Genomic DNA, 23,153 nt, shown 5'->3' with positions numbered 1-23,153 from the left:
TATTTTTCCTGCATGTCCAGAGCAGTGATGCCAACCCTAGCATAATGTTGATAAACCTAGCACAATTTGCTATGTTTGCATAACGGGAAAATGTAGCATACTCTGCAAACTTGCTTCTCTGGGAGGGAGAAATTCACTTCAAAGGACGATAATTTGAGAAATTAAAAATAAGATCGTATCCAAATCTATTTCCGGTCCAGGGACATTCTTTTCCAACTACACCCTCTTCTCTTCACCTTTGCTTAATTATCCCCAGTTTACATGGCGAGCAGTGGCGGCGATTGGGTTACAAAACTGGGGGGGGGGCAGTGGCGTGTCCAAGGGGGTGTTGGTGGGGGTTATAACCCCCCTTTTGATCCACTACTTTAAAAAAAAAAAGAACGTCAAAGGTAGGAAAATATGGACTAACCACATAACTGGGACAAAGATAGTTTACTTTCCCTTTACACATAAGGATTAGCATAGTGCGGGGGAAAAAAGTAGCAAAAAGTGAGGGACAACTGCCCCACCCCCTCGCCTCCCTGATCACCGCCACTGCTCGTGAGGAACATTTCATTGCAAGAAATCGGTAGAAAATTGTGAGCCACAAATAGAACAAATGTTCTGCTTTGCCCTGTAGTTCAATGTTGAACTCATCTCGGAAATATGATGCATAACTTAAAATTACAATCATCCGAAAAATAATTATAATATAAAATTGCTATTACTAATTATCAATAATAGTAATAATTCAATATTTAGATCCTAGCACAATTTATAAGCATTTAGCATAATTTTCCAGATTAAACAGCGCATTTTCTTATCGGGTGGTTGGCAACGCTGATCTAGAGGTCAAGGAAGCAGTTGAAGAAAGGGAGGCAGCAGCACAAGTTGGTTGGTTTATCGTAGCTCGCTTATCTTCAAAATGTTCCGGGCATTTCAGGTAAGAGTAGCAAGTAGAAAATCAAAAACCTTGTAAATTCATAATATTTAAAAGTACTACCACAGTATATTGTACTTTATGATGATTGATATAATCGCAATCTCAGTTGTTATTTAGCCGCCTCTCAATACACGAGCGCGTTGAGTGATCGATTAATTTTGTTTCCATCAAAGGCCCCGGGTTCGAATTACTGTCCTGCTGCTGTCGGACAGGCACGTATCTAGAGATATATTTAGGGGGGCGGGGGTCCGAAACAAGTAAATAATAATAATAATAATGTTTATATTAAAATAGTTATACTTACATTAAATTAATTAAAATAGTAATAATTAAAATATTCAAATTAATTAATATACGTTTATCACATGAATAGGTACAAAGACGTTAATGAATTTAAAATTTATTGAATATTAAAAAAAGTTCCAGTTGACGAAAAGTAAAGTTCCTGGTAATGTGTGATGCATAATGGATTTGCTGCTTTAAGTCCACTTTATGCACAGTAAGGCTAATCTGGACTGGACCTACAGTTTAAAGTGCAATCCGAACCACTGTGTGCCTCCACCGGGTATCGAACGCGAGACCCCAACAATCTTGTATACATCTTCTTTGCTACCATTATCAAAGTCGTATGACCCCAATATAAACCTTGCTTTCGAATAAGTTCTGTGGAAATAAATAGCCCTCGATTAAACATCAAGTATATTTTCATTATTTAATTTGAGTTATTTTGTTATTTGAATATTTTCATTATTTAATTTTAGTACTTAGTAAATCTTTCGAGGGGGCAGACCTCCTGGTCCCCCCCTTAAATACGCACCGCCGATCAATTTTCTGCCAATAATCTAGGAAGCGAGTAATATGTCATCAAAATGCAGGTAGTGCATATGCCTTGAACAATCCGTTTAAAACAAATTCGGATAAGGAATCACGAGTCGAACTTATACATGCATCCTCCCCGCCGAGAGACTTACCACTAAAAATTAATAATGAAAATATACTTTAGAGCAAGAATTGGATTTGGATCATACGGCTTTGAATGAACAGTATCTTAGAAGATTTATGAACACTGCTATTTAATAATAATATGCATGAAATATTAATCAGCACTTTTAGTTTTAGTCAACTGGACTGGACTATTTTGTTATTGAAAAAAATATTCGATTCTTTTATCCTTCTGAAAATAAATTTATTTAAAGTTTTGGTGATTTTAACTACACATATGTTAGATAATGTTATATTTCATATCCCTATTCTTGTACCGCCTTCTTAGCTATTCATGTAATAATAAGACTACAGTATGAATTAATTTACATATGATGAATAGGCCTATAAATTATATTAACGTATTAATTTAAACATTTATATTATTAGTATCACATTATGCATTTGGTTCTCCCCCCCTCCCGAAGTATGCTTCTATATACGTGCCTGTGTACAAGTTATAGCAAAAGGGAAAATCTTCTCTGGATATATTACCAACATGGTGGTCATCTTGAAGGCTGTCTGCTAATCAGTGGAGTAAATACTATTCCGGCGCACGAGCTTCGGGAACGCAGCAAGAATGATAAATTTAGAATGACCATAGTTCACAAATGTTATCCTTTCGGCGTTAAAATAAAGGCCGAGTCTGCTGCCACGCACGTGTCAGCAGTAAGAATAAGCGTCAAATTTGCTGCTGCCACGTAATTCGTCTGCTAAGAGTATGTTACAAATCTTAAGAACTGATTAAGACGAGAGAAATGCAACTCTATGATTAGTGGGAATGAATGTACAGGCAATTTAGAATCTTTTTCTTTAGAAAGCATTTAGCGATATTATTTTAATGCTAACAGAACCTAACCTAACTACGAGAGCATTTAGGTTTATTATTAGAAGAATGCTGAGGGACCTAATCTTAAAACATTTTTGTGAAAGTAATCCCTACAACTTCACAGTATGTGTTACAGACGTAATTGCATACATAGCATGATGAAATCACCATAAAACAAAGACCGAGTCTACTGGCACGCGCATCTTTTTTGAGATTCCAGCAGAAAAAGAACGTGGCAGCAGACACTGCCTAAAATAAATTTTCAACCAAACATATATTTTTATGCCTCTTCAACTGCAAACAGAAAATGTTAATCACTAGAAAAGTAGAAAGTGGATTACCAGATTAGAAGAAAACCTCCATAAGATGAATAGTTAATTCAAATCATCGAAGGGTAGACGACAGGCAAGAATATGCTCTGGCAACGCTGACTTTCAACCTTGCAACGAGATTTGTAAATAATTTGATATGTACGCTAACAGACAAAATCAAATATTACCACTTTTCAATACCTTGCGTTTCTCTCATTTTTCGTATCGTTGGTTCACTTCCCGTTGGTCTACTGGACGTGTTCCTAGCTTCGTTTTACAGCAACATAATGTGGTTGGTAGTTTGTCATTTTTCGCAAAATTTATGTATTCCTTGCAACCGTTCACTGTTTCACTTCAAAAAATGACGTCGCCGATACGATGTTGAATTGCCAGCATGCAGGCGGCAAAACGGGCTTTTTTGAACGGCTGTGGCGCCGAAATGACGCACCAACGATAAAAATGTTAGTGAGAAAAGTTGTCTGTGGTCCGTGGGCACCATTAAAATGACACCCTGTATAATATTTTATAGTTTGTTGTATTAACCTTTCCTAGCAGTTTTTAAATAGATTCAAATTACATGTATGTATTTTCATGCTCCTATATACCTAATATAAATGTAGGCTGTAGAAAGGAAAGCTTTTGTTTTCAAACGAGTAGGGGCGCAAAACTGAAAGTTGTTGGGGGGGGGGGGTCGAAGAGCGTATTTAGTTACGCTTCTGCTGCTAATGTATATGGCTTGATTGATGGTGGTATTATACAAAGAAAAATAGCGGATATATTAATGGTTGTATTGTGTTATTGTAGGAATTTCACCTAGAGACGCTACCAAACTGATTTTAAAAGTCGAGAAATGTGCACAAATAACATCATTATTTATTCTTGTTTCCCCGTCGATATTTATTTTAAGCAAGTATTTTGACACTTGTGGACCACCAAGCTGTGAATCGCATAAATTAATGGAAATAAATATAATACTTTATAAGATAAATTCAAGAAAGTCAACCAATTTATCGCGTGGCAAATACTTAATCCGTGGTCCCGGGTTCGAATCCAGGCCTGGGCATAGGTGTTTGTGAGTGTCACTTCATCAATTTCATGATATCATCACTCATCCCCATCTTCGCGATTGGCCAAAAGCGAAGTGAAATAAACAAAAGAAAACAATCTGTATTGCGCCGGGCCATGAGTGCTCACTTCTATAAGAGCGTCCCTTCTCGTCATGTATTTCATCTAATCATCATTCACCCCAAGGACGTATTTAGGGTCTCCAGTGTGTCTGGGCCTCCCAGAAACACTTACCTAGTACTAAAATTAAATAATAAAAATAAACTTGTTTAGCACTTGTTGTATAATGGATGGATATTAATTTCTTCTGAACTTATTGGAAGGCAAGGATTTTATTGGGATCATACGATTTATACAATTATTTATGCCTACACACTACTATTCATGATAATATGCACAAAATATTAATCAGGAACTTTACTTTTTGCCAATTGGATCTAAGACCCTACTTTGTTATTCAATAAGTATTCAGTTCTTTTTATCTTTTTGACATTAATTTCCTTGCCAGGGCAGTTTTTTTACACAAATTTTGACGTAAGGTAGATAATGAATTCGTGCTGTTATATTACACCGTTGTTTTACATATTCGTGTACAAAAATATAATATGAATTAAGTTACAAATTTAATTAGTATTTATTTAATGTAATTGTAATATCATTACTGTAATTTAAACATTATTCCTAAGACACGGTTCGGAATATACGTATTTATAGACACTGCCTGATTCACCTTCATCGTTGTGATTATAAAAAAAAAACTCCATGAGGCCTTAAAAAGATTATTTCGCGGGCTTGCAGCAGACGACAATATGGGTGTGTGTCTGCGAGAACCAATCACGTCCGCGAATGAGCTAGCCTGGTTGCCACAGCTATCGCGCTGCTGCACCCTCCTGGAAGGGTGAGTGACCTCTGCGTCTTGCTACCTCGGCCTGTTCGTTCGGCTAAGGAGCAGACGACACGAAAGTATCGGCAACAGTGTGCGATCGACGTCTGCTGTTAGCCCGCGAAGCGCTCTTTCTAAGGCCTCCTGCAGTATAGGAAAAGGTGGCAAAAGAACGACAAAGCAAAATACAAATACAAGAATCATCTCATTTCATGGTGAAGTTACATCTTGTCACCTTGTTGAATATCATCTTGTCACTTTCTTTATAGTTATTTTCCAGAAGAAAATCCGCTATGGCATGGTCCTAGCGGTTGAATCTGAGGTGTAGAACACGAATATAGGGACGTGAAGTTTTCGTTTTAACGATAACACCGAAGAGTTGAGGAAAGCAAAATAAAGTGTTTAAAATGTATTTGGCAAGTTTTCGGTGTTTGGGAATCGCGATACAACGCGAATTATGCAATTTTTCAGAAAAACACTGAATTTTACACTTTAACGCGAAAAACGCCGCAAAATATGCAATATAAACTATGGATAACACTATTCTGTTCAAAGAGAATAACTGAAGCGCTATAAGATCTGTCATTTGTAGTCTTGCTGGTGAAAGTTTGATTTAGAACAGATTGTCACGCTTCATCTATTGCAGTTTGGCGCAAACATGAATGACAGTGTTTAACCTCATCCTGAAATAGAATTCGCTCGGGTGGATATTCCAAGAAGGAAAATTTTGTAGGAAAGGGAAAATTTGCAGGGAGAAGCACCTGTTGTGTTTCGGGGGCCGTTGGGGGGGGATGTATGTGTGTGTACATAAACCGGTATTTTGAGGTTGCTGAGGGATTTTTTGGCATTGTTAGGGAAATGTAATGTGTATGATTGTGTTCAATGAACATTTCATATTTAGTGTCTGAGGAGATGAAATAGTTTTCCAAATGGAAGAAATTTGGTCATTACTCACACAGGTAAGCGATTTTTTTATAATTAAAACTATAATTTGTTGCACTTTTCGAAAACTAAAGCAATGTGAAAATCTTAAGCATAAATGGAACAGTAAAAATTCATGTGAAAATAATAACAATAATTATCATTACTTTAAATAAATAGCAACTATTAAAATAAATCAATTTCATCCCGATTTATTCTTGTTCTTATTATATTATTAGAAAAACTCTACTTTCTATTCACCACATGACTCATTACCCAAAACAACTGTCTTCCTTATCTTCTTTTTACATTTGATACAGTTAGTGCACTCAATGCATAGTTTTTTAGCCGGACTCCTGGGTGGAGTGTTTAGCACAACGTGCTACGATGCTAGGGGTCCCGGGTTCGAATCCCGGCCTGAGCATGGGTGTTTGTGAGTGTCCATTCATTAATCTCATCATATCATCACTCATCCTCATCTTCGAAAATTAGCCCAAAGTGGCACAAGAAGCGAAGTAAAATAAACTAAATCATTCAAAAGCATAGTTTTTTTTATTACGTAATTAACATTTACACCCCTAGTTTCCAATAGACCTTCCCGAAGGCTTAGTGGTAACGCCGTCGTCTTGTAATCGAGGGGTCTCGGGCTGGATACCCGTTGGGTCAACTTGGCACAGTGTTTGGGATCCAACTTTAAACTGTAGGTCCAGTCCCGATTAGCCTTTCTGTGCATAAAGTGGACTTAAAACAACAATTCAAACACCTAGTTCAAGAAAAAGCATTAAAAATTAGGGGAAAACTTTAGTAATAAAGTTTACACTGTGTAATTTCTGACATAAAAATCGTATTTTTGGAATTTTAGAAACAATGGATCGCAAGTAGCAAAATGCGTCTAACATTTTATAATGTTTATGTGATTTTCGAATTACGCCGATGTAGAATTTTTAAATTACCAGTTTTGGCGATGACGTCAGTTGCGTTCGATCTCGGAGTGGTCACCGTAGCACACGACGACGTCAGGGGGTCCCAGGGTCAAATCCTGGCATGGCTATTCTTTGGGTATGTCCCTTCATCAATTTCATTATATCATCACTCATCCTGATCGTCGCGTTTAGGCAAAATGGCAGAAAAGCGACAATAAATAACAAAGATGAAATGAAAACCAAAGAGGTTCACTAATGTGTTACTCGGTGCCTTTGTTATCTTGCCCGCAGTCATATAGGTAAACTAATGAAGTCACACACATTGAAATCCGTCACTGTCATTAGTTATAGGCGAAATTGATTTGCTTAAATGGCAGTAAATGGAGTTTTCGTTGCGATGTCTGATTGTTTTACTTGTAGCATTTCTATGAATGTGATAATTGCTATGATATTTTGTACAGTGGTCGCGAAGATGTTAACCGACATTATAGACAGTCGATCACGTCCTGTTATTGTGATTTCCATTAATAATACGGGGGAAAATATACGCATGGAATGTTCCTTGTAACTCTTAATGTGGCAATTGCCGCGTGAATTAAAAACGTGTATGAATTATACAGGTTGGTTAATTGTTATTATCATAAACATAAAATATACACTGAAGTATTTCTATATTTTATATTTACTGTAATGTCACTTGTCTTCAGCTTTTAACTAATCGCAGCGATGATGATAACTGATGATTTCATGAAATTGATAAAGGGACACCCACGAAGCTCCCTTAGTGCCAAAGCTCTTCATACGATCGACATGAATGTAAGGCAACTTCAGACCAATGCGAAAAGCAAGACGGACAATTCCAGTCTGTGCATGAGGGACCAGTAGACCGAAGTGTCACAATGCTATTGAGAAAACAACTCAGTCCGAGTGGAACACAAACGACAAGCAACATGTGCAGCTTGTTGCGCCACTTCGGTTGGAAAGGCTGCATTTATTTCTGAAGGTTCGATTCCAAGCGACATGTGCCACCTTCGCATGCTACTTGTCACTTCGGAAAGCTTCTTATGGGAGTTTCCCAGAGGTGCCCACAGTGGGGGATTATGGCGCAGGCTGTGCCATAGAGATTATAATATAAAATTCAACATTTATATAATAACCCACAGCTCTACAGCACCTTGAAGGGCCTTGGCTTACCTACCGACTGCTGGTCTCCCTCCCACACTGTTCCGCCGTCACCTTGTTGGAGCGTGGAGTTCTTAGACCAGTAAAGGGGTGACGGGTGATCAGCCCGACGAACCCCCAGCCGTTACTGTAGGTCTTCTCGACCGGGTTACGCTCACTCACTCGGAGCTTCCCAATTTCCTCACGATGGTGGGTTGCCACCGGCCCTATACGTAGGCCGAATAAATTCCGACCAGAGCCGTATTCGAACCTACGCCGTCCCGCAGCGAACGATCTCAAGACGAGTGAACGCCTTAACCCGCTCGACTACGGAGGAGGACTCAACATTTATATATTTGTGCAAAATATAGGTAAAAATTTTACACCTTAAATTAAAACCGAAACTCGAAGCTCCTCATGCAAAATCATCTGGTTCGCACCACTTCAGAAACCAGTTTCGGGGAAAACAGTTCGACATATCGGTTTGGGATTACAGTCCACGACACGGCGGAGGTGAGTTTTGGTCCGGAATAATGGTTCGAGCGACTGAAATTGGCCAAACTACTGCAGAGAATCGGTTCGACCTTCCGAATGCCAGAAAGCTGTGAGCGCAAAGGAAAAGTTATTCGATGTGTACAGAGGACAAAAGACCAAACCGTTTCATTCGAAACACTCGCTGATGCCATGGTTGCCATATCTTTTTTTTAAAATTTTCAAGATAGAAACGTGAAAACCAATATGCTGGTTATATGTGCTACTTTGAATATAGTTAAAGGGGAGAGTTTAAAGTAATTGGAAATGCCGATTGCCAATTTAACCTTTCAGTTTTTGAAGGCAGAAAGTTGAAGATCGGATGGTTACTTATGCTACCGTGAATACAGCCAAATAGGAAAGTTTTTCAATAATTGGAAATGCTGGGTTGTCATATCTAACCTTATTATTTTTAAACAAGTATGTTGAAAATCTGTATCCTGGATATTAATGCTACTGCATATATGACTAAATAGGGATGTTTTACAACACCAAAAATACAGGGCTGTCAAATGTTCTTCTAATTTTTGATGGTATAAATTTGAAAATCGGTATGCTCGTTATAGGCCTATATCCTACTTTGAATACAGCCGATTTTGAACATTTTAAATGATATATCATGTTAATAATACAGAAATGCCGGGGTGCCATATTTAATATTTTAATTTTTGAAGCAGAAACCTGGAAAACGATATGCTGTTTACTTATGGTAATGTGGTTTTAAGAAAATTGAGGCAATTTGGAAAAAAGACAAATACAGTGTTACTGTATGTAGAACTTTCTGAATCCAGGAAACTGGAAACGGTGTACTGCTTAGCTATCAGGAATCTAACCAAATTGTGAAATGTTAAAAAAGAAAAGGTAGCGTCTTCGCCTTGTAATCAAGGGGTCACGGGCTTGATATCCGGTCGAGGCACAGTGGTTTGGATCCCACTTAAAACTGTAGATCCAGTACCGATTAGCCAATCTGTGCATAAAGTTGACTTTTAACAAAAACTCAAACATGAACAGGAAAAGTGAAATTGAAATTTATACTTAGATGGACGAACAATTGATCAAAGTTAATTACAATTACACGCAGAAACGAAATACTTGGTTTTGTTTTACATATTTAATATATTTTTTGTAATTTTTTCTTCCGTACTTCTCAATTCTCTTCTTGAAGAGGTTTAAATGAAAACTCGGTATGATTTTCTTCGTTTAATTATTTCTACTTAAGCCTCCCATGATTTCCAACGTTCTTGATACATGGAACTAACGATAAGGAGTATTTGTTCTTGTATAATGTTTGTAATAATTCTGGACACTTTGTAATTAAGATTAACCGAGAGTGGTTCGAAATGATTTCTCCATTCGTTTTATTTCTTTCACATCTTTGTCACGGCTCACAGGCACGTACAATACGGATGTATCTATGTAAGGGAACACATATTTTTAAAAGTCTTCTTGTTACGACAGAAAGAACGGAACGGGAAGCATAAGTTTAAAAATTAATACCCTAGCCAGAGTTGGTATACCATAATTCGAACACAATTGGCAACACTGAATCTGATTGAAAATGCGACGATTTGCCTGTGCGGATGAGAGATCATGACAGCGTGTAATACACATTGCCACGCAGAGAACCTTGCTTGCGATTGTCAGTTTCCTCGACCTTCCCTCTTGCAAGCAGCACAACACCAATCCGCTAGCCGATAGCACTGACGTCAGTAACGTACAAATAACAGATCACGAAACAAAACAGCGATCGTGTGGGGGAGGTATGAAAACGGCCAACCTCGTCACGCAGGAAAACTGATTTCTTGAACTGGTTCACATTCTATTCCGCACCGATCAAACCCGAACTAAATGTGCTGTGTTTAATTACACGAAGCCTGAAGCTATAACCTGAACCTAAACATTTCGGTACTCCCGAATTGAATCTTCCTCTCAAAAATTTCATTTCAGTGAACTGTTAATGGGGGATGTTCCTGGGTAAACAAAAAAAAAAAATACATATGACAATCCGATTATCGAAGGCGGGGATGGAACTTCCGGTTTGGCAAAGTTCCCAATGTAAACAAGTGGAATACAGTTTGTCTTCGAGTTTATTTTGTTATAAAAGATCGGATACAAATTGGATCACTGAAAATGTTTGTGATATAGAGAAACAAGAGTTCCTAAAAAAATTGGGAAGTTCCCGGATCTTTTCAATGCAGATTTAAGGGACAATACTAATACACTGCTGTTTGTGAAAATTGCAACACCAAGGAGGATACGTGCGATTGAAATGAACTTTATACCACAAATTAGGTACATCCCATACACAAATGATTAGGATTACAGAACTGTACATGATCTCTGACCTTGAGAATTCAGTATGGTGTGAAGCCACCACGTGCTGCAAACAGAGCCTCTACACTTCGTGGCATGGCATCGAAGAGGGCCTGGATATGTTCGTGGGGAATCTCCCTCCACGCGGTTTGTGTGCGAGTCCACAAGACATCAACAGTGGTTGCTGGAGGACCGTGACGAATACGTTGCCGATGATATCAGGCGAACGTGCAGGCCAGGGAAGCAGTGGAATACGTCGTTCTTCGTAGACGGCTTGCACATTCCTCGCCACACGTGGCCGGGCATTGTCCTGCTGAAATATGGCATGTGGAGTTGCCTGAAGGAGGGGCAGTACAGAGGAATTCGAAAGAAACGCCTCCCTTACGGTTATGCAACCCGGTATTTTATATCGTCTAGTTTCGCCTGGTAGAGTAGTTCCCGAGAGGATCAGTGTTTCCAAACCTATAACCGTAGTGTTTCCAACCCCGTATTGGTTGGTTGGCTGTTGATTTGGTGTTTTAAGTCCGCAATGAACAGTATGACTAATCGAGACTGGACCTACAGTTTAAAGTGGGATCCGAACCACTTTGTGCCTCCACCGGGACCCCTTGATTACAAGGCGACGACGCTACCACTACGCCATCCAAGCCTGTATTGCTTCGTAGAAGACAAACCTTCACGTAACTTCTTCATTCGTGAGTTACATTTGGTTTACAGACTCACATTACAGGACACTCTTTTACTGTATTGCATGTTTTCTGGAGCATTTATTTTTCCTTCTGTGGAGAAAATTCTGTTATTATTTTACTTCTTATTTTTCGCAGCTTCTCTACCATTTATTGGCTAATCGCAACAATGAGGATGAATGATGACTCGATGGAATTGATAAAAGGACAGTCATAAAGGAACCATGGGGAGCTAGATTCATATTTTTATTATTACTAATATATTTCTCTTTTTTTACTTTACTTTTGGCTAGTCGCAACGATGAGGATTAGTGTATGATAAAATTCATGAAGGAACACTCATAAACAATCATACCCAGGCCGGGACTCGAACCCGGGAATTTCGACAGCGAGATCAAAAACCGACGGCTTACCACGCTCGGGCACAGCGGCGGCCAATTATTATTAGTGATATTGTCTCAAGTAGTGAATTTTTCCACCATATTCTTTCACACAATCATGAAACGGATGAAAATTAAAATGTTAAAATACCTACCTACGTTGTTTTTTTAGCTTGCAATATAAAGCCCTACTGCACGAAGCTAAATTGTGGAAATACGAAACAGAACCAAGTTAACATATCTTGGCCGTGGAAAGTGTTAATAGAAAATCTAGAAAAGAGCCATTTAACAGTTGCCTGATTGCTTTTCCATTTGTTGTATGGGAAGAATTGTCTGAAATGTGTGTGTAGTGGCAGGCAAAAGAGAATACAAAGATCGAATAGAGAGGCAACACTGTCATTGTTCTGCACTGCACAGACCACGCGTCTCGTCGAGTGGGCGGGGCACTGTGGGTGCGAGCGAGCTGCTGTTGCTTCTGCAAAAAGAACACTCACAAACAACTGAATGACGCTCCGCTTAAAATCTAGTCAATCGAGAAAGGATTTGTTGAGGAAGTGAATTGAAATATAAACGCCAGAATTTGGTCTAAGCCTATAATGGTTACTAGCAATAAGAGCTGATCAATTTTTACATGTGGAATGCCGTAATGAACGAGGCAAGAGGCCGCACTCCACACCTTTAGTCTGGTAACACTATTAAATCATCTCATTATATGCGTCCGGTTATGCTGATAGTCATGTTTAATATATTACCTTCAAACATAAACAATATCATGGACTCACTCAGAGGCAGAATTCAATTTTACGCTTCACTTTCCTGAAGATATTGTAGCAATATAATCATTCCGCTCTATTTTCGTATTCTCAATTGAACTCGCACTATTTTCCCCCCTCCCTTCTCCCACCTTAAAAATTTTTGGGTGAGAGGCTACAAACTATACTAAAACTGAATTACAGACAATACTTTACGACTCAAAGTGACGTGACCTAGAACGTAGTGAAAAATCACTGGTGCAAAATTCAACGTAATGATGATAAAATGAAGGTAGGAAAATGGATGTGCTAGAAAGTTTTACATACATACACACAGTTAGCTCCATGTAGAAGATAGTTCTTCACATTTTTCTCACCTTGGCTTCCTTGAATTCACGAAACTGTAAAGCCATGAACGCGTTAACCCCCTATAATCACGGAGTCCCAGGTTCGATTCCTGGTGGAGACACAACTGCCTAGTGGTTCGGATCCCACTTTCAACTGTAGGTCCCACTTCGGGTAGCCTTTTTGAGCATGAAATGGAATTAAAACAAAATTGGAACACGGTAACCCATCACAACACACGCGCAGAGAGCGTTGAACTTAATGACTGACAACTACATCGAACTTTCAGCGAAGCTGGAATAAGGTCTATTTGCCATGACAAATAGTGTGAATTTTCAGTCTCGTGGTGCTTTCTATACGAAGTGCAAGCAAGTTATCTAAAAAAATTCAAATGTGAGGGTGAGTCGAGCTATGTTTCATTCAATAAGACTCTTCACTTCAAACATATTTTGCTCTATAGCTGTCGATTTCGAATGGGCATCTAAGACTGGTTGCTTAGCGGACCGGATTTGGAAAAAATCACGGACTGTCATAGTTCCAATCACACTACAGACATAGCAAAAATTGATCGCCTGAAGATGAGAGAAGAGGTGATCTCTTGATATGTCTCGAAATATATAGATAGAATATATAGTCAATCAAAAAAAAAAAACAATGGATAATGTCCAATTAAGTATAGAAACGCTGTTAGAACCGGTGTTCATTCACAGAGCAGAAGGGTTATTTTGACAAAATTCTGTTTCCCGGCTGGCTGCTTCGGAGAAGAGGGCTTTGTGAAGTTGCCGCTTCTTGCCCAAGCGGTAGACCTAATTCGTTGTTTGGCCACGAGTTCCTTCGTAGGTGAACGCGGCAACAGAGGATCACTGCCATAAAGGTGGTTCCCGCGCCGGCTGAAAGAGCGACGGAAAATTAAAGAACCATTGTCACTAACTTCAGACAGACATCTAATCATTTCCTTAGGTTTCGAAGCTGATCCGAAGGGACAACAAATACCAAAAAAACGTCATGAATTAAATGATCGATTGGTCCGTCCTTCTGTTGATGGATGGCAATCCATATTAACAATAATAATCGTAAGCTTATCATTATGGATGTGACGAAGCTGAAAATTTACCGATGCCGATGTACTCACCGATAATTTTTGAAACCGATTCCGATGCCGATATTTAACCGATTCCGATACATAAGATTATTAAACAGAAATGGGATGTTATGTTCAGCATGACAAAAATAAATTTGCCATGTACATTTCTATTGCATATCATATGTATATACATATATATTCCCAATGTACATTCGCATCTACAAAAGGTTATGTGAACCTAGAGATTTAAGATTAGTACACAAGCAGTTCATTGAAATGCAAAATGAATTCCTGTTCTGCCAGATTCAACTTCAGAAACACAAGATTTGGAAGCACTTCAGGAAGTAACCTACTTCTTCTCTTATCTCAAATCTGTTCAGCAACAATGAACACTCAATCACTGAATAATGATGCAGCAGGTATGCCCAAGTATTTTCTCAGCACTTGCTTCAGGTTTGAATATTCATTTTTGAATTTCCAATACAACAGCAGATCCTGGTTCAGCAATGTATTGTTTTATTTCCGATTTATAGTTAGGTTGATCCTCTGAATGAGTTTGCAATAATTTTATTACAAAAACTCTACAATAATGACGAATCATAACCAAATTTTCAATAAATCTTACAAAACTAGAATATAAAACTTATTAGAAGGTAAAAACTCTAGTATAATCTGTACCGGTTTAAATATCGGATTTTTGCCGATTCCGATACCGATGCCGATGTGTCAATTTCGGCCGATTTTCATACATCTGTAATCGGCTTCGGCACATCCCTACTTATCATTAAAGAGTCAACAATCAAAGCTAATACGCATCTATTGATCAGAAATTACTAGAGGGTTAAAGTTGTTTTTGTACCTCTTGTTATTTTAAGTCGCTCTTCTGCCACTTTCGGCTAATGAGGATGAGTGACGATTAGATTAAATTGACACCATGATACCAATACTGAAGCCGTGACTCGAACCCGGAAATTTCGTGGTATCGGAAGTGGACTATTTAACGCGCTTGGCCACCAAAGAGAACCTTCTCTGCGGCCAAGCGCAGTTAGTGATGGACTAACGATCCAGACACCGAATGTTCCGGGTTCGAGTCCCTTCACAATCTAAGACATAACACTTTATCAAAACTTCATTCGCCTCCCCTCCACCTCAAATTTAATACTCAATCTTCCCAACAAAATTTCCATGCCAATTTTAGACTTCCTGTTGATATTGCTCCCTCCAAAAAAGCAATCTAAGACGTAATAGTAATACACAACAGTTGGGATTCCCTGCCTTCAAAATAATTATCAATCCAGCTACCTGAAAATCCCACTAACTTCATTAATCGCCCACCATAATGTCCCTATCAATCTAAGGCCTAATATGTAAGAGTTGGATATCGCCCCCCCCCACCAATATTACTTATTACCCGTAACAATTCCCCTGACAATCTACAAATTACTATTTGTATAACAGCAATGGCTAATTGATAACGTAATTAAACTTGTTCCCTGTTTACTCAGTCAACACAGTCTGTGCCATAATGCCCCTCCCCCTGGGCACCACTGATTTAGAACTGTGACAACGTGATAGGTGTAATGTAACTAATAGTTAAGTGTTAGGAATGGGTGCATGTGTGCTGCGCATTTGAATTTTATGTGAATCATATCTGTCAATAATGTGAATATTAATATTATAGAATATAATATAATGGTGCAGGTGTGTGAAAAAGTAACCATGAGCACCAAGGTATGAATAAGAAAGAATTGGAAATATAAGTTGCATATGGAGATGTGTGTAATTAGTTTTGTTCTGGGATGTAGCAAAGAACATCGGTTAAACCGTGCGGGGTTTCAATACTGTGTCCACCCGCCGTTGGATTCAAGCACTGCATCTAGTCGACGAGGCAAGGATTCCACGAGCAGATGTTTGGTCTTTTCCTTAAACTCTCCCAAACATCAAACACGTGAAAATGTTTTCGATTGGGAGACTTCGCTGGCCAATCTACTCTTGAAATTCCTGGGTGCTGATTAAACCAGGTGGTGTTCGCTTTCGATGTATGGACGCTCCTGTTGTCTTGATCGAAAGTCACGTGCGAAATCTCATCTTCAAGGTGTCTCTCTCGCACGCTGGGAAGCGTGTGGTTTTCCAGCACTGCGATGTATTCCTGCGAATTCATTCTCGAGGACACTTCCACCAATCCACCTACTCCAGACGAACTGATCCATCCCCACACCGCCACGGATATCCTGCCACTCCTAGCATGGGTAGAAATGTTCTCGGGGCCGTAGCGAGTGTTGTTGCGCCTCCAAACATAAACCTGACCATTTTCGTCAGACGAAAATACTTTTTTGTCGCTCAAAATTACGTTCTGCCAAAATTCTTGAGGAGCTGGTAAATATTGTAAAGAAAACTGATCCGTGCTTCGTGATGGAAATGCGTCATTGCTTCATTCTTTGCCGCTCGACGGTGCCGAACTGTTGCAGCATGGCACTCCAGTTTCAACTCTTGGCGAATCTTCGTTGTAGCCATGAAGGGATTGCCCTCGCTCATCTCAATGATGCCTGCATCTTCTTCCCTGGTTGACTTCCACGGCCGGCCTTTGTTGGGTCTTCACTTCATTCCTTGGTCACCTTCTTCCTCGTAACACCGAATCCAACGCCTGACGCATGAATCGTCCACACCAAGGGTCGTAGCATGTAGTGCAGCAGATCCGCCGCACAAGAACATGCGGACTATCTTCTCTCTTGTAAATTCCGAAAGTAAGGAATGATGAAATGATATCGGAAAGGAACATTCGGACCAAAGGGACATGCTGCACGTGGCACATGCCTCTTGAAAACACCTTATCATTGGTGCATGTAAAGTTTCACGCCCATTCCGGTGCAGAAAGTTTCATTTTATAGGTTCCGTTGCAAGTAGCATGCTCAAGGCATAGATACGAGTAAAACTGCTGCAGGATCTCAAACGAAGCACCCACCGGGGCTCGAATTAAAGCCAAAGCGTGGTGGCAAAAGGCAACCGTGAAGTTACTGCATCTATTAAATTAAGCAGGTGCATGCAGATTTAAAAATATTGATAAGATAATTGAATTGAATTGTTGTTTTTTTAAGTCCACTTTATGCACAGAAAGGCTAATTGGGACTGGACCTACAGTTTATAGTGGGTTCCGAACCACTATGTTCCTCCACCGGGTATCGAACCCGGGACCCCTTGATTAAAGGTGACGACTCTACGATTGCGCCATAGGGGAGGCCCTAGTCCTCTTACGGAGATAATTCGTTCGGAGCAATAGAAATGCCCTATCAAAACAATTGGGGAATATTATTTTCAATGTGGATATTCTTCGGAAAATATGTTTCTAACAACAGTTTACCTAAATAGTGGGGACTTGGGGTGAGAGAGAGGGACGGAGTTGGAAGAGAGAGAGAGAGAGAGAGAGAGAGGAAAAGCACACAATTTTCTGTTCAGTGCGAACCTTTGGGATTGCTTTTTCCTAGCGCACCAAAAACACAATACGTATAACCCAAATACAACCCAAACCTTCAATGGCAAAATTGTGAGTCAATCACTCAACTGGAATAAAAAGTACGGATTTAAATCTAGGCCAGAAGATAGTTATTGCGCTACCATGTGCCAAAGAAATCCACTTTGCCCGCGAGAATTGTCATGCCTGAGTGATATGTAGTTTACGTTAGTTGTGAGAGTTGCTTCAATTCCATTGCCTGCCAAGAATAATGATAGCGCTGAAAGCATAAAATACAGAAATGTGCATGTTTGGCGAGCTATGAGAAAAGCAGATCCTTGTGTTTTCTTTTCAAAATTTACTAATTTTATGTCAATTTTTACATATAGCCAATGGCGACAGAGGATGAATGGTGCTTCAGGGAAATTGATGAAGATTGAAGAAACAACGAAAAAGAAAAACTCATTATCAGAGGCTAGGACCCAAGAACCCTGGCTACGCAGCATGTTATGATATTTAAATATATCACGGATTGCTGCTAAATCCATTCCTAGATATTTGTAATGAATGAACCCCCGCCCCCGCTACGAGAAAAAGAAAGACTATAGGATGTGAAACATTCACAATGTAATTGCATTGCTTTACATTGCTCTTGGCTGTATTCCAAATGTAGTAAGAGATCAGCGATAAGTTAGATTTTTTTTTGTGGCAAGGTATAAGTGTATTTGAGCGCAAGGGCTACCTATTGCATCATTTATAAAGAGTTAACTTCGTCGTTACACTAGCACCAGGCACAAATGCATCAAATTCTATTTAGGTTATTTTACATCACTCTTCTGCCTCTTGAGTTAATCGCGATAATACGGATGAATTATCAATTTATAAAATTGTGACGGGACAAACTCAGTGATACATTCATGCCTGACCAGAGTTCGAATCTGGAACATATGACCTCGCTTCGCTAGAAAGGCTGGCAGAAATGTATCGGAGAAGTGTAGGAGCACCAAGAACCGGTTTTACCCAGCACAGACAATGAAATCATTTACAGCGGCTCGCTGTGGCAGTGTTGCTCGTCACCCCCTCCCCCTCACTCGCAGATAGCATAGCCTTCTCAGCACGCACCTGCTGATGGAAGAGTGGAACCACAAGCAAAACAACCTGCGCAGACCCACGACTCCTGTGCACCGTACTCCCGCGAGGAAGGGCGGGGGAGAGTGGACCATGCTTCCTTATGGCCCGAACTGAAGGGAAGAAGGGAGATCTGCGCGGGTACTTTTCGTCCCAAGGATTTTTTTCGTTTTGGTCGATCTATACTTTTCGTTTCAGGCATATTCCGACTGGAAGGTTTCTGGCACCCCTCCGCCCCCTCCCCTTCCCACCATGGTTAATAAATGAGACCCTTGCACTTTCAAAACCCTTATCGCAAGACAAAGCTGGCATCAATTTTACACCACCATACAATAAGATTTACACGGGAAACATTTCCCAACATATTTTCTTGATTCGGACTAAGGGCAAATTAAAAATAGTCAAAGAATTAAATTACTGAAAATATGGAAAAGCGCGATACCAAAATCTGTAATGAGTGCGAAGGGAAAATCGAGAAAAGGAAAAAAAAATTAAGTATAAAAGTATTCGAATAACCAGATTAAGAGAGAAAGTTATCACTGCTCGAACAATGCAAATGAAAAAAAAACGGGAATACGAATTGAAATATACGACAATCGGAAGTAGGCTGAAGGAAGCAAATTTTAATAAACGTGGAAAGAAAACATAATGAAAGGAGCGCTGGTTCGATTCGCGACGGAAGCTCATATTTGTTGTTCGAATCCCACTCTACACTGTATGTCCAGATGCATTTACACTTAAAACAAACTTCGTGGAACTTTTTCCAAATCAGATGTCGCCAAAATTTTAAAAACAAAAAGAATAACTCTAAAGGAAAAATGCCGAAAGCGTTATTGCAAAATGAAAAAAAAAATCTTCACATATTCGTTCGGAAGTGGTAAAAGAATAATAAAAAACTCAAGCATAAATGTTAATAACACTTGTTATTATTACCAGAGACATTCTCAAAATAAACTTCTTGTCCGTTAAAATCAAATCAAGAGGAAAGCAAGATCTCCACCCGGTCGCGTGAATCTGTGGCTAGATTCAAGAGTTGGAAACACTACGCTTCTCGCGAGCTGATATTCCTGGCGAAACTAGATGATATAAAATTCCGGGTTGCATAACCGTAAGGGGGGACGTTTCATTCGATTTTGAGTGTACATCGGGCTCTAAAACCTCTCTGATGTAGCGGTTGCTGTTCAGATTGCTTTCAATACGTAGGAGGCCAGATGGCATGTTGTGTCCAATGGTGCCCCAAACCATTACACTTGGCGTTTGCCCGCCATGCCGCTCAGCAATGTAGGCTGCCAGATTGCGTTCACCACGGTAACGTCTAACACGTATGCGGCCATCACTGTAGGACAAGTTGAAGCGGGACTCGTCCGAAAACACTACATTTTGCCACTCAGCACGCCAGCGACGATGTTCACGTGCCCATTGCAGTCTGAGGTGTTGGTGGTTTCTGGACAATGGAAGCCGACGTAATGGCATGCGTGCCACCAGTCCAGCCCGAAGCAGATAGCGTCGAACTGTCGACGCAGACAGGTCCACAGCTGTTGCAGTGCTCCAGTGTCGAGCCAACACTGGACGATGCTGTACGGTCCGTTACAGTCATGCGGACAGAATGGCGGTCATCGCGTGCTGTGGTCACATTACGTGGTCCAGTACCTGCTCGTCGCTGCGTACGACCCTCTTCTATCCACTGGTTCTACGCACGCATCACTGTCGTAGCAGCATGCCCTGTACGAGCCGAAATGTCACGGTATGACAAACCCGCTTCCCGGAGACTGATCATTCTGCCCCGTTCGGACTCACTAACATGCTGATATTCCGCCCTTTGAGGTCGACGAAACATAGCGGCACTTGCTTTCACGTTTCCACTTCGTTTGACGGCTCTTCACTGACTGAGCTTGGCGTAACACTGATCTTTCCGGTCACACAAGAGAGGGCGTTGCTGGGCCTACGTGTACGCCATCTCTCTGCAATCCTAATCAAGTGATTAATTACGTGCAATTACAGTAATTGCTGGTACACTGTTCTAAACATCCTCCGAGTTTGGATTCATTCGGGCCATTCTTTCTGGGTGTTACAATTTTCACAAACAGCAGTGTATTTTATTTTCCAAGGCAATGTTGATCTTCTACCAACAGTTTCGTTTTCGACAAGACTTCTGCAGGTTGAAATGAAGCTTACATTAATTATAAACATTAAAATACTTCGATTACAACAGTAAAAGAAATAACAATTATAACCGTGGCAATTACACTGGGGAACATAGTTTTTGGCACATGAAATGTATATTGTGTTTCTAATGTAAAATTCTATGCTGAATTCAAATATGCACTCAGAATTTTTCTATCACCCACAGTTTTTGTACAATGACATTTTTTAAGTATTGCTTGTTCGGAAATTTAGGTACTTTTTCTGTGATAAGTAATGTATGTAAAACAATATTTTAAATGATTTGGAACAGAAGGTGGGTACAAACAATTTAACCTCTATGAACGGAAAATGACACACTCAACTTGTATTTCGGTGAATCACATTGGAAGGGGGAGGGGGTGAATCTTGTATTTGATGCGACTTCAATGGAAATGGAATGTTGTAGCCTGAACCACGAGATCATTCATCAAACTGTTACAAAGGTAAATGGAACAAGTAGTGCATGCAAATAAACAGTAAATATCCTAACCAAATTTGCCATCTGCTGTGAGGCCACATTCCTCCACACATCAGGCACGTATCCAGAGGGGGGGCTTAGGGGGCTCGAGCCCCCCCCGAAAGTTTTAGGTTTACACTAGATAAAATGAGGTTTTTGATTTCTTGTGGTGTGAAATAAAATAATGTGACAAAAATTTAAGGAGAGAAATAGTTATCGAGGCAAGACGGAGAATGTTCCGTAACCCTGTTATTGATAATAGCACGTATCCAAGATGGGGCACAGGGGGCTTGACCCTCTCCCCAGGAAATTTTTCAGTTTACGTTAGATAAAATTAGTTTTTTGGCTTCCTAAATAATGTGAAAATAATGTAAGAAGAGAAATAATTATCGAGGCAAGACGGAGCATGTTTTATACCCCTGTTATTGTTAATGGCTCGAGCCCCCCCACCCTCAGGAAATTTTTCAATTTACACTAGATAAAATTAGATTGTTGGCGTCTTGATTAATGTGAAGATAATAAATTTATAAATCTGAGAGAAATAATTATCGAGACAAAACGGAGAGTGTTCTATAACCCTATTATTGTCAATAGCACGTATCCAAGGTGGGAATCAAGGTGGTTCGAGCCCCCTTCAGGAATTTTTTTCTGTTTACACTAGATAAAATTAGGATTTTGGCTTCTTGAATAATGTGATGATAATTTGGGAGAAATAATTATCGAGACAAGATGGAGAATGTTCTATAACCCTGTCATTGTTAATAGCACGTATCCATGCTGGGGTTGAGGTGGCTCGACCCCCCCCCCCATGATTTTTTTTTATTTGACACTAGATAAAATAAGGTTTTTGGCTTTTTGAATAATGTGACGATGATTTAAGGAGATAGGCAATTATCGAGGCAAGAGGGAGAATGTTCTATAAAACTGTTGTTGATAATATTGCACGTACACTTTTCTTGAGTTTTCGGTGTTGTCGCAGCGCACTTGAGCACTATGTAGAAAGTTGTCAGCATTTGGAAGCTGCACAACAAAGGTAGCACCACACGTAGGGCGATTTGTTGTAATTTCTAATCTCTGGAAGGCGGGAGAGGGTACGTTCTTGAATGAGAGAAGGAGTCAACTACTGGCGATATTAACGAATCGTTTTATCTGCGGAACGTTCTAGAATATAATGAGGATGTAAATACACGGATTCAATTTTTCGGTTGATCTGTACAAAGAATCGGTTAATGAGATTTCAGAGGTAAGTGTGACAATTCACACAGTCGATTAGTGATCAGTCAGCGTCCTCTGGTTGCTTTATAAGATATAGTGATACGAAAATGAAGACATTGACGACAGCGGAACTTCCGGGGCCTCAGTGTAGCGCTAGCACGGTTCGAGGGCCGAAGAGATCAAAGGTCTCTCTCTAAAGTGAATATTTCAGCAGTTATTAAAACAGAAATAAGCTGCTTAGATCAACTGAAAGTCGAAGTTTTGAGTGATGATTTAGTTTTGCCAGAACTAAATTTCCTATATGCAGTCCGAGAATTTCATGGTATAAAAAAATACTTTTGTTTAAGCCTACTGGGTTCGAAAAACATTCAAACACTTAACTACCATAAAGAGACAGCCGAAAATTTTATGAATGTCGAGAAGAGAAAGCAAGATGATGTTGCATATGTAGACATTTTAGGCGGTAATTGCAGGCTCTGCCAGGACCCAAATCAGGACTTACCAATTGAGCCACCTAGCCATCCTTGACTTCGACCGATTTTTCGTTAAAATGTCTACATAGTACATGTCCTGTGTATATCAAATTGTAAGGTGTTGCCTGTATAGTGAACAAGCACAGAAAATATAGGAGAGA

General features: G+C 39.8%; 1 protein-coding gene across 1 annotated transcript in view; it reads left to right on the top strand.

The window, feature by feature from the left end:
• Positions 1-867: 867 nt before the first annotated feature.
• LOC146001310 (uncharacterized) overlaps positions 868-23,153 on the top strand; it is a 38,498-nt gene continuing 16,212 nt past the window's right edge. The window contains exon 1 of the mRNA XM_083138617.1: positions 868-922. Coding sequence (XP_082994743.1) covers positions 905-922 — 18 coding nt within the window. The 5' untranslated portion in view covers positions 868-904. The remainder of the gene's footprint in view (positions 923-23,153) is intronic.

Source organism: Lepisma saccharinum, chromosome 17 (assembly GCF_977018435.1).
Source record: "Lepisma saccharinum chromosome 17, izLepSacc3.1, whole genome shotgun sequence".
Lineage (NCBI taxonomy): Eukaryota > Metazoa > Arthropoda > Insecta > Zygentoma > Lepismatidae > Lepisma > Lepisma saccharinum.
Note: the sequence above shows the minus strand (reverse complement) of the source record. Positions and strands in the feature narration are given on the sequence as shown.